The sequence below is a fragment of the Mesocricetus auratus genome, unplaced genomic scaffold, assembly GCF_017639785.1.
Source record: "Mesocricetus auratus isolate SY011 unplaced genomic scaffold, BCM_Maur_2.0 Super-Scaffold_100691, whole genome shotgun sequence".
NCBI classification, from domain to species: domain Eukaryota; kingdom Metazoa; phylum Chordata; class Mammalia; order Rodentia; family Cricetidae; genus Mesocricetus; species Mesocricetus auratus.
Window position 1 is genome coordinate 17,843,152 of NW_024429267.1, and position 11,465 is coordinate 17,854,616.

At 46.3% G+C, this 11,465-nt stretch overlaps 1 protein-coding gene across 1 annotated transcript; it reads right to left on the reverse strand.

The window, feature by feature from the left end:
- Positions 1-6,016: 6,016 nt before the first annotated feature.
- Positions 6,017-9,299, reverse strand: Eef1a1 (eukaryotic translation elongation factor 1 alpha 1). The gene is made up of 8 exons (XM_005073705.4): positions 9,192-9,299; positions 8,081-8,258; positions 7,797-7,976; positions 7,413-7,709; positions 7,179-7,329; positions 6,839-7,095; positions 6,521-6,755; positions 6,017-6,427 (listed from the first exon to the last, which is right to left on the reverse strand). The coding sequence occupies exons 2-8, from the start codon at positions 8,222-8,224 to the stop codon at positions 6,303-6,305; spliced, it is 1,389 nt and encodes a 462-aa protein (XP_005073762.1). The 5' UTR covers positions 8,225-8,258; positions 9,192-9,299; the 3' UTR covers positions 6,017-6,302.
- Positions 9,300-11,465: the final 2,166 nt, after the last annotated feature.

Here is an 11,465-nt window from a genome sequence, read left to right on the forward strand (position 1 = left end):
CATTTGAGAACAGTTTTCAGCTGCTGTGCTATTACTCTATTACACACATGTAATCTTAATACTAGGAAAGAGGGAGTAGCAGGAGATGAGGAAATGGATCAGCGGTTAAGTGCAATGGCTGCTTTTTCAGAGGACAGAGAATTGAGGCTCGCACCCACAAGATGGCTCACAACAGTATATAACTCCAGGAGACCCAACACCTTCTGACCTTTGTGGCCATGTAGTACACAGACATACATGTAGGCCAAACATCCATATGTGTAATACTTCTTTTTCTTATTTTAGCACTTAAAAGAGTAGTCAGGAAGCTCAGAAATTCAAAGTCACCTTCAGTTTGAGGCTAGTCTTGGCTACATGGCAGTGCTCAGATCTATGGGTAGGTGGCGGGTAAATGTGCAGCCCATGCAGTTTCTAATTTTGGAATTAATTTGTAGGTTAAAAGCTAACTTAGAACATTTAAATCTTAGATTTCGGTACTCTGGGAAGTTTCAACAGTCACTAGTTTTGAACATTAATAAATACTATAAAACAGACACATAAACTTACTTTGTAAGCTGGTTAAGGGAGGCAGAAGGTGGTCAGATTTCATACAACAAAAATGCTTACTGATGAAACTGACCTGGGCATGATCTAACAATAAAGCAATCCATTCATAGTAACTGATAACTTGTGTCTAGTAATGCTGTATCCTTCCTTTTCTAGTAGAACAGATAGTATGTGATCCGAAGGCTACATTGGGGTGACCAATGTGGGTCCCTTGGCCAGCCTTTATGGGTAGACTAGGGAATATAGCCAAATGGGCCAGATGATCCTGTTGGTTTCTCTCTCTCTCTCTCTCTCTTTTTTTTTTTTTTTTTCCTAGTGCTGGGATTAAACACCCCGCTCCTGTTTTTTTCTTTCTTTCTTTTTTTTTTTTTTTTTTTTTTTTTTTTGGTTTTTCGAGACAGGGTTTCTCTGTATTGTTTTGGAGCCTGTCCTGGAACTCACTCGGTAGACCAGGCTGTTCTCGAACTCACAGTGATCCGCCTGTCTCTGCCTCCTGAGTCCTGTTTTTTTCTTTAATGCCAGCCAGCCTATTAGCCTAGCTAGGGAAAAGCCCCTGTGATTGCCTAGGCTTCAGCTAGAACTTCATGGTCCAAGGGCTGATTATGGGGAAGGCAACCAAATATTTTGTTATATAGTTTGACATGATCGTTTGGATATAGTTCAATTTTCCTAGATTTTTTTGTATGTTCCATCTAATTTTGGCCATTCCAGATCAGTGTCTATTGATGCATAATTTCTTTTTCTTTCTTTTTTTTTTTTTTTGTTGTTGTTTTTTGGTTTTTTGAGACAGGGTTTCTCTGTATTGTTTTGGAGGCTGTCCTGGAACTCGCTCTCTAGACCAGGCGGCCTCGAACTCACAGAGATCCACCTGCCTCTGCCTCCCGAGTGCTGGGATTAAAGGTGTGCGCCACCAACGCCCGGCCAAAAATTTATCTTTATGTGCATTGGAGTTTTGCCTGTTTGAATGTCTGTGCCAAAACCTTTGAAACTGGAGTTAGAATTGTAAGCTGCTGTGTAGATAGTAGGAATTGAACTCGGGTCCTCTGGAAGTGCAGCCAGTGCTCTTAACTGCTGAGCCATCTCTCTGGCTCTGATACCTTGCAAAAGGTAGGTGTGAGTGTGAGTGTGATTTGGTTTTTTGAAACATGGTTTCTCTGTGTGTGTCTGTGTGTGTGAGTGTGATTTGGTTTGGTTTTTTGAAACATGGTTTCTCTGTAGCCTGTCCTGGAACTCGCTCTGTAGACCAGCCTTGAACTCAGAGATCCACCTGTTTCTACCTCCTGAGTACCAGGATTAAAGTGGTACACCACACCCACCTGTCTCAAAATGTAGCTTTTATTTTAGTCAATGTCATGTGTGTTTACAAATACATAGAATACATAGCAAACTTCAGCTAGGCATGGGCAGCCTGGCTAAATGATAGCATTGCACATTGGAGGCTAATTTGTGCTGTACAGTGAGACTATCTTTAAATTTAGAAAAAAGTGTAGTTCACACCTGTAATCCCAAAATTTGAGAGGCAGGATTGTCTCAAATTGGAGTCAAGCATAGTACAAAGCAAAACAAAATATGTAATCCTAGCAGCTGGGGAGGCAGAGACAAGGAAAACCATAAATTCAAGGTTAACCTGATCCACCTAAACAAGCCAGAGTCACATAGCAATGTGTGCTCAAAAGTAGGGGTTGATGTGGGGTGGCTGGAGAGATGATTCAACAGTTACGATCACTGCTGCTCTTCCAGAGAACTTGGGTTCAATTACCAGCACCTATGTGGTAGCTAATACCCATCTGTAATTCAAGCCCAGAGGATCCAAAGCCCTCTTCTGGCCTATATAGGTACCAGGCATGCATGTGGTAGAGATTCCTGCAGGCAAAACACTGCAAAAATCAATGAACCTTAAACTTGCTGAAGGGTCAGCGGGGAGGGCAGACTCAAAGGGATACATGTATACCATGAGCTCCAGGCTAGCTGGGCTGCAAGAGTTGGACTTGTCTCAAAAAGGAAGAGCTGTCAGGTGGTGGTGGTGGTGCATACCTTTAGTCCCAGCACTAGGGAAGCCAAGGCAGGCGGATTCTAAATTCAAGGTCAGCCTGGTCTACAGAGCAAGTTCCGTCTCAAAGGGAGGGGGGAGGAAAATGGTGAATTTCAGTTTATGTAAATTATCTTAGCAAATGGGCTGAGGTGGGGGTGGAACCCCCTGCATAGTTTACTCTTCTGTTTATATGTAGGATAGAATTCAACATTGGATTTTTAAGTTTAATGTCCCTTATATTCATGTCTGTAGAGATCACAAACTGAACTCAACCTTAATATAGGCCTTTTGGAGATACCCAGGCCATACAACTATTTTGTAAAATAATTTTTCTTCAAAATGGTACTGAGAAAGCAATATTTGAGTTAGTATTCTAGTTTGTCATGGAAAACGGAAGTGACTTTGGTGCCACATAAGCAATACTGGGTAAGAGAGCACCTAGTATTTGCAAGTAAAATAACCTAAATAACATGAACCAGGTTAGGAAAAGTGAATTCTTAGGGGAACCAAGATAGGAATGTCTCATTTCTCTTTTCATATGGGACCTAGAAGTCACTGTTAACTCCTGTCAAGATATAGGCCTTACACACCCAGTAATTCCCAAGTGACTGGACCATGATGATGAAAGCCTAAAACCCATGCAAGGCCATCTTTGACACTAGTTTTTACCCTTGTTCTCATGAACTGGACTTCTCCAGTCAAACTTGCTTTGCATCAGCTTAGTTCCCTTCAGAAGAGTAAATAAAACATGACTTCACTATTAATCCCCTATGCTCAAATGATCCTCCTGAGACAAAAGCACCCTATATCCTTTCTTACATAGCCAATTTAAAGTCAGTCCCAGACTACAAGAGACCTTATCTTGAGAACCATTTTTTAGTTGATATTTTAAAGGCAGGATTTCTGTGTAGCCCTTCCCAGGGAGGGTGACAATATTGCAGTCTTCATTCCTAGGACAGACTCAGAGAAACAGGGAGTGTTGGGATTAAAAGTGTGTGCCATTACCACCCTACTCAAAAAACAGTTTTGGATTTAAAAAAAAATCTTTGTAGCCAGGCAGCAGTAGCACACGCCTTTAATCTCAGAATTTGGGAGCAGAGACAGGCTGATCTGACCTCAACAGCTTGGTCTGCAGACTTCCATGAGAGCCAGGGCTAATAGAGAAACCCTGCTCCCCCCACCAAAAAAAAAGGTAGAAAAGAGCCCATTGTGGTGGTGCAGCCTTTAATCCCAAGTATTTGAGAGGCGGACAGGCCTAACCCTGTTCCAGAAAACTAAAAGTATTTTAAAATTCACACATTGACCCAAATAATTGTTCTCAGGCTATAATGGGCTCATACATTTAAGGGCTGCCTGAGCCTGACTGAATTAAAAAAATTGAAATTCAATAGTATACCTGAAAGACACTAACATCTTCCCCCCAAAGAAAATTGCCAAACTAAACACCCTGGGGTGTCAGAGTAGTATGGGCCTAGCCTTCTCAAGAGCATTTTTTTAAAAAAGCATTCATGCTTTTAGAGGATGTGACTGTGTTCTGTTTGTGTCCTAACTTGGTCACCAGGCTCAGCAGCACTCTTTACCCACTGACCAATTTCAACAGGCTCTTAATTTTGAAACAAAATATAGCTCGGCTTGGCTCCACTCACTGTATTTTCTAAGGATGTTGGACTCCCAAACCCATGTAACCGAGACAGACTTGTAACCAGAGAATAACCTTAAATCCTACTGTCAGTAGCAACAGCCCTTCTTGACTGGAGGCCTAGGGGTTTCATTTCCCAGCCATTAAAAGTATGCCCAAGCCAGGCAGCAGTTAAGGCCAACCTGGTGTACAGAACTAGCTCCAGGACAAATCCTGTCTGGAAAAGCTTTCTTAAAAATGCCCCAAATGGGGGCTGAATGGCTCAGTGGTTGAGAGCACTGACTGCCCTTTCAGAGAACCAGGTTCAATCCCCAGCACACACATAGCAGCTCACAACTGTTAACTTCAGTTCCAGGGGACCTGACACCCGTTGCTAAAGCACCAATGAATGTTAAAAAAAAAAGTCCGAAATGTAGAAATGTGAGATTCCCTTCCTAATTGAATTCCTTTGTGACTGGTATAGGCCATTAGATTCCCAACTAGAGTGTTGTGAATCCATTTTACATGGCAGAATCTGAGGGCAAATTCAACTCCACTATTTTGCAAGCACTGTATTTGTATTAGCTCTCCGTTATATTTTTCATCAATACAAAAGGACTGATGTATGCTGGTATGTAGCTAACCTGGTAGAGGCTTGTCTAACAGGCAAACCTTGAGGCCCTACATCACATCCCCAGCTCCCAAAACACACCTGCCCCTTTATCCTAAGCCAGCAGGTGGTGCTGTTCCACTAAATTTAACACTAGGTGACAAATTTTTCCATATCCAACGCTGTACACATCTTCTAGGATTCAATCCTGCCCCTTCCTGATCTTCCAGGCAGATTAGGCAAGATCTTAACTCCTTGGGGATAGTTAAGATCATGCTAAAATTGCTGTCTACCTACAATCCATCCATACTGACAGCTTTACCACTGGTTAACAGCCCAATCGCACAAGCATGCACTAGAATGGACAGATATACCAGTTAAAAAGGTGCCTGGCAGTGGTACAAACCTTTAATCCCAGCACTGGGATCAAGACCAGCCTGGTCTACAAGAGCTAGTTCCAGGACAGCCTCCAAAACAAAATAAACAGTCTTTAAAAACCAAAAAAAAACCCTGGTGAAAATGCCGCTTTGAAAACTCATGGCCCAGGTACTTCATTACTGACTCCTAAAACCCGAGGCACCTCATGTTAAGACCAACTGTTGTGATGACCAATTCACCCTTTGCAGTTTTGCCCACCCACACCCAGTTTCCTGACCCGGACATGTGTTCATCTTTTCAGCTGAATCTTTGTGCCCCAGATCATACCATTTACAAGCTCAACACTACCAACAACCTGTTTGTCTCAAACAAAGAAAATCCTGTTTAGCACTGGGATTAATAAACACTAGCCATTTCCCTTGGGGAAAGAGTAGTGCTATCAATGGTCAAAATTCTAAAATCCCCAGAGCAACGCCTGCTTTAGTTAATGGTCACTAACAAAGCACAACTACTGTATGGGGGCATTTACTTGTGTACACCCCAGCAAAGGCTCAAGGCATATCTACTGGACAGATCAGTCTGAACTAACCCAGGTCACCAATGCCTGCCAAAAAGAAAAATCTACTTCATACCTTGCCAAGTTAGCTAAATACCAGGACCTTCCAGACCCCCACAGGTAGTAAAATTAAATGTAAACAGTTTTAAATCATCTCTTGAGCCCTTGAAGCCACTCCGCTCTGGGTCCTTACAGTTCAATCACTTGGGATTGAAATGAGCATCCACAGCTTGTCTAAACTAAGAATTTAGTAATTCACCATTGACAGAGACAGACTTCTCATTAAACTTGTATTTTAATGGGTCTCAAAATTCTGTGACAGATTTTTGGTCAAGTTGTTTCCATTAAAAAGTACTGATTTTGAAAACTAATAACTTAAAACTGCCACACACAAAAAATGGTCCACAAAACATTCTCCTTTCCTCCTGAAGGTTTTCCGATGCATTGTTATCATTAACCAGTCTTTCACTATTAAACTTAAATGGCCAATTGAGACAAACAGTTCTGAGACCGTTCTTCCACCACTGATTAAGACTGGGGTGGCAGGTGTTAGGGATAATATTCATTTAGCCTTCTGAGCTTTCTGGGCAGACTTGGTGACCTTGCCAGCTCCAGCTGCCTTCTTGTCCACAGCTTTGATGACACCCACAGCAACGGTCTGCCTCATGTCACGAACAGCAAAACGACCTACACAGAAAAATACCATTTATGAGAACTTGTTTGCACAGCTTTTCATATCCAAACAATAATCAGTACAACAGAAACTTAAGTTCTGCTTACCCAGTGGAGGATAATCAGAGAAGCTCTCAACACACATGGGCTTGCCAGGAACCATGTCAACGATGGCTGCATCACCAGACTTCAAGAATTTAGGGCCATCCTCCAGCTTCTTACCAGAACGGCGATCAATCTTTTCTTTAAGCTCGGCAAACTTGCATGCTATGTGAGCTGTGTGACAATCCAGTACAGGAGCATAGCCAGCACTAATTTGGCCTGGATGGTTCAGGATAATCACCTAAAAAGAAAGCATTTGATTAAATCTTACCTTCAGGTTTTGCATGCAATCAATCTTACACCCTTGACACCTATCTCATTTACCTGGGCAGTGAAGCCAGCAGCTTCCATTGGTGGGTCATTTTTGCTGTCACCAGCAACGTTGCCACGTCTGACATCTTTGACAGACACGTTCTTTACATTGAAACCCACGTTGTCTCCAGGAAGAGCTTCACTCAAAGCTTCATGGTGCATTTCAACAGACTTTACTTCTGTTGTGACATTGACTGGAGCAAAGGTGACCACCATTCCAGGTTTTAAAACACCAGTCTCCACTCGGCCGACAGGAACAGTCCCAATGCCTAAAAACATTTACAATATGTAAGGTGAAGACAATTGAACACACCTCAAAACAGTTCAGTCCGTGAGCTAATGTTCTACTTACCACCAATTTTATAGACATCCTGGAGGGGCAGTCGCAGTGGCTTGTCGGTGGGACGAGTTGGTGGCAGGATACAATCCAAAGCTTCCAGCAGTGTGGTACCACTGGCACTGCCATCCTTACGGGTGACTTTCCATCCCTTGAACCAAGGCATCTGAAATGCAGAGTAGCCAAACATTAACTTCCCCACTTAGAGCTTTCAGCTTTTCCCATTCAACTACCTTCGATGTCACTTACATTAGAACTAGGCTCCAGCATGTTGTCACCATTCCAACCAGAAATTGGCACAAATGCTACTGTGTCAGGGTTGTAGCCAATTTTCTTAATGTAGGTGCTGACTTCCTTAACAATTTCCTCATATCTCTTCTGGCTGTAGGGTGGCTCGGTGGAATCCATTTTGTTGACACCAACAATTAGCTGTTTCACACCCAGGGTGTAAGCCAGAAGGGCATGCTCACGGGTCTGCCCGTTCTTGGAGATACCAGCCTCAAATTCACCAACACCAGCAGCAACAATCAGGACAGCACAGTCAGCCTTTAAAAAATAAAGTCACACTCCCATTAATTTCAGAGCCTTCCTGATAGAATTAAAGGTCAGGAGTTGATAATCAATGTCACAAACCTGAGATGTGCCAGTAATCATGTTTTTGATAAAGTCTCTGTGTCCTGGGGCATCAATGATGGTCACATAGTATTTGCTGGTCTCAAATTTCCACAGGGAGATGTCAATAGTGATACCACGCTCACGCTCAGCTTTCAGTTTGTCCAAGACCCAGGCATACTTGAAGGAGCCTTTTCCCATCTGTTCAGGGACTCAGAGTTAGTACACTCAAAACCTCGTTTACATAAACCATTTCCTGCTTACGGTCTATTCCCACCCCTTTCCTCTTCCCTTCATATACTTGCCTCGGCAGCCTCCTTTTCAAACTTTTCGATGGTTCGTTTGTCGATTCCACCGCATTTGTAGATCAGGTGGCCGGTGGTGGTGGACTTGCCTGAATCTACGTGTCCAATGACAACGATGTTGATGTGAGTCTTTTCCTTTCCCATGTTGGATTTGAATTAGCGGTGGTTTTCACAACACCTAAAAGAAGAAACGTTTGAAAAATACCTTTGAGCCGCTAAGGACCTTGACAATTAGCTTCGCCCCAAACTCGATGGGGCAAATTCCAAGAATGTACTTCCATTGCCAGGCTGGCCCGACAAGTCTCCACCCACCCACTGTGAGCAAACTCCAACGCCATTAGACCGATCCCCTCCCCCAGCGGAGACGAGCGGTGTGCTCCGAAAGCGCCCGAGGTGACTGAACCGGGGCCGCTACACCACGGGGCCACAGGAAGCAGCGGCGGGCGAGGGGCAAGGCCCTCTTCCTTTGTGTGGGTGACTCACCCGCCCCACTCCGCCGGGCTGCCGCGTCCTCCATTTTGAGCTCCCTGCTACAGGGCCCGGGAGCGGCCATCTTTCCGCGCACGCAACTGGTGCCTGGCGGGCCTCGCCCTCCTCGGAGGCCAGCGACCACGGCGCCCACGGGACAGCCCGTGCCGGGGACCGGGGCCACCGGATCCTAACATCTATAAAGCCCACCGCCCGGTCGCGCCCCAGGCCTCCGCCCGCCCAGGCGGCGTCGGACATGTGCTCCGCGGCGACGGGCGGGCCCCAGTCCCCCACCACCGCCGCCTTATCCCTCCCCGACACGCGGTCCAAGGGCTCCAGCCGGGCGGGCTCCGCAACCTCCCTTTGGTGGCCCGGGCCGCTGGAGGGTGATCGAGGGCAGCTGGGCGGACCGCAGCGTGCGGCCGTGGTGGCACGCGGCGGCGCGGAAGCCACGCTAGGCCTCAAGCCCGACACGAGGCGAGGCTCCGGGGGCGCCGCCAGGCCTCCGCCTCTCCCTCCCGCACGGCCCGCCATCCGCGGCGGGAATGCTCGCAGGGAAGCCTGGTGGACGACGCCCGCACGCCGGCCCGACCCTGCTCTAAGGAGGGCTCCCGGGCCCGCGGAGGCCACACCCGCCACTCACCTGCGTTCTGACGGCAAACCCGTTGCGAAAAAGAACGTCCAACGCGACTACCGCACTTTTATACCGTTCTCCCCCACCCTCGGGAAGAGGGCGGAGCCAGCACACGACACCACTTTCCCAGTTTGCCCCGCGCCGGCTCCCCGGGCCCCGCTCAGCGCGCCCTTCCCCCACCGCCGGGGACCGTGGGCTTGTGCGCTCCGGCCGCCCCGCGTGCGATCAGCCCTAGGCGCATGCTCCTCCCGCCGTGCTGGGCGGGCACAAAGATTCCGGGCTGGGAGGACGGCCAGAATTTAGCGACGGTCCCTGGGATTCCCAGGGGCGAAGGCGAGCCCTCCTTTTGTATGAATTACTCTCTGCTCCAGTCGGGGGTGGGGCGGTGAGGAGCTGGCCTAGAGGGCGTCCGAAATCCGTCCCTACCCTTCCTGACTCAACTGCCAGGGCTGTGTCGAGATCCGGGTGTCCCTTCCCAGGGAGGCCACCTCCCGACGTCAGCCCCGCCATCCCCCTGCTTTCCCACCGCCTTCCTTGCTTCTCCAGCTGGGAGAGGAGCACAATGCTATGGACCCTTCACAGCCCCAGAACCTAAGGACTCAGCTCGGTGGCCGAGAGCTCGACGGATCTGCCCCTGTGCTGGCCTCTTGGTTCGTTCCATCCAAGGCCAGCTGCTTCTCTGGAAGCCTGAAGCATGCTTCACGCCCAGGAGTTCCGTTCAGAATATACTTCAATCCTACAGTTAGCTTTACTTCTGATTGTAGGCTTGTTAACGCTAAAAAATTATTGTGTGTGCGCGCATTTTGTGTGCGTCCAATTATTTGATGGAGCATGAGGAACATGAATTAATTAACTCCACATGGTCTCATTTAGAGGCCAGCATTAGTAATCCTACTCTCCCAGTGCCCATCCCTAACACTTGTGAAATCAGAGCCTCTCAAAAATGGCCCATCCTATTATTTAAATACTTTTCATTCCCGCATTTCCAGTGACCATAGCTGCATTTTGTTGTTGTGGTTGTTGTTTTTTGAGACAAGGTCTCTTTAGCCCTGGGTGCCCTGCAACTCACTATGTAGATAGACCAGGCTGACCTCAAGCTCACAGAGATCGATCCGCCCTGCCTCTGCCTCCTGAGATTAAAGGCAAGCGCCACCATGCCGGGCCTGGCCATTTTTAAATGTCTCTCAGGGCAGACACTCAGAAGAAAGAAAAACTTCTTTGTTTTTTTTTCTTAATGTTAGGGACGGGGGAGGGGGGAGGGAGTATTTTGTAATGGGAGATGGAACCCAGGGCCTCGGCACTCCAGGCAAGCACTTATCACTGTTACATTTTTAGCCCATAAAGCATTTTTTCCTAATAACCTGATTATGGCTCATTAGATCTCTTCCAGATGTACATCATCACTGCCTGGTAACAAACATTTGATGTTTTTGAACCAACCTAATAAGGAGCATTTGAGGACCTACTGTCCAGTGTTCATAGAAACACGTGGGATCTGCAAAGGAACTATTTGCTTCTGGACAAGAGTCCACAGTCAAGCTAGAAAGGAAAAAAAACTGAAATAGAAAGCAAATTTTGGGACGAATTGAAAGCAAATTTACATGATGCTTACTTGCTTCTTATCTATTATCTAGTTCTAGTTTTTCGATTGTTTTTCACAACCCGAACTGTTGTTTTTAAATTTTTGCGAAAATAGCATTGTTTGGTGTGTGTGAGTGCACGAGTGCACGTGTTACAGCGCTGTGTGGGGACCAGAGAACTCCTTTCAGGAGTCAGCTCCCTCCCTCAACCCTGTAGCTCTAAGGACACAACTCCGAGCCAGGCTTTGCAGTGAATGCCTGTACCCAGTGAGCCATCTCACCGACTCCCGATGCTATTTTTGTCTGTTTGGGACAGAACCTGATGTAGTTCAGGGTGGCCTCAAACTCGCTGTGTTGCTGAGGCTGGCCTTAAATTTCTAATCCTCTACCTCCACTGCCCATTGTTGAGATTAGACATGCCTCACCACACAGGTTTCTTTTCTTCTGTAATTGCCTTCCTAATTCTTGTATCACAGAGCCTTACAACCTCCTACAAGCAGGGTTTCTCATTCATCAGGGTTGCTAGCTTAATTTTCACTTAATTCTGGTCATTGTAACCAAAGAATCCAAGACAAAGTTTCCCTAAAAATATATATATAACTAATCATTTAAATATATAATATATTATATTTATAATCATTTTCTATCCACAGAAGCTTTTTCTGGTCAAGGAGGGTGTTAGGAGATCAAACACCAGGTCTAT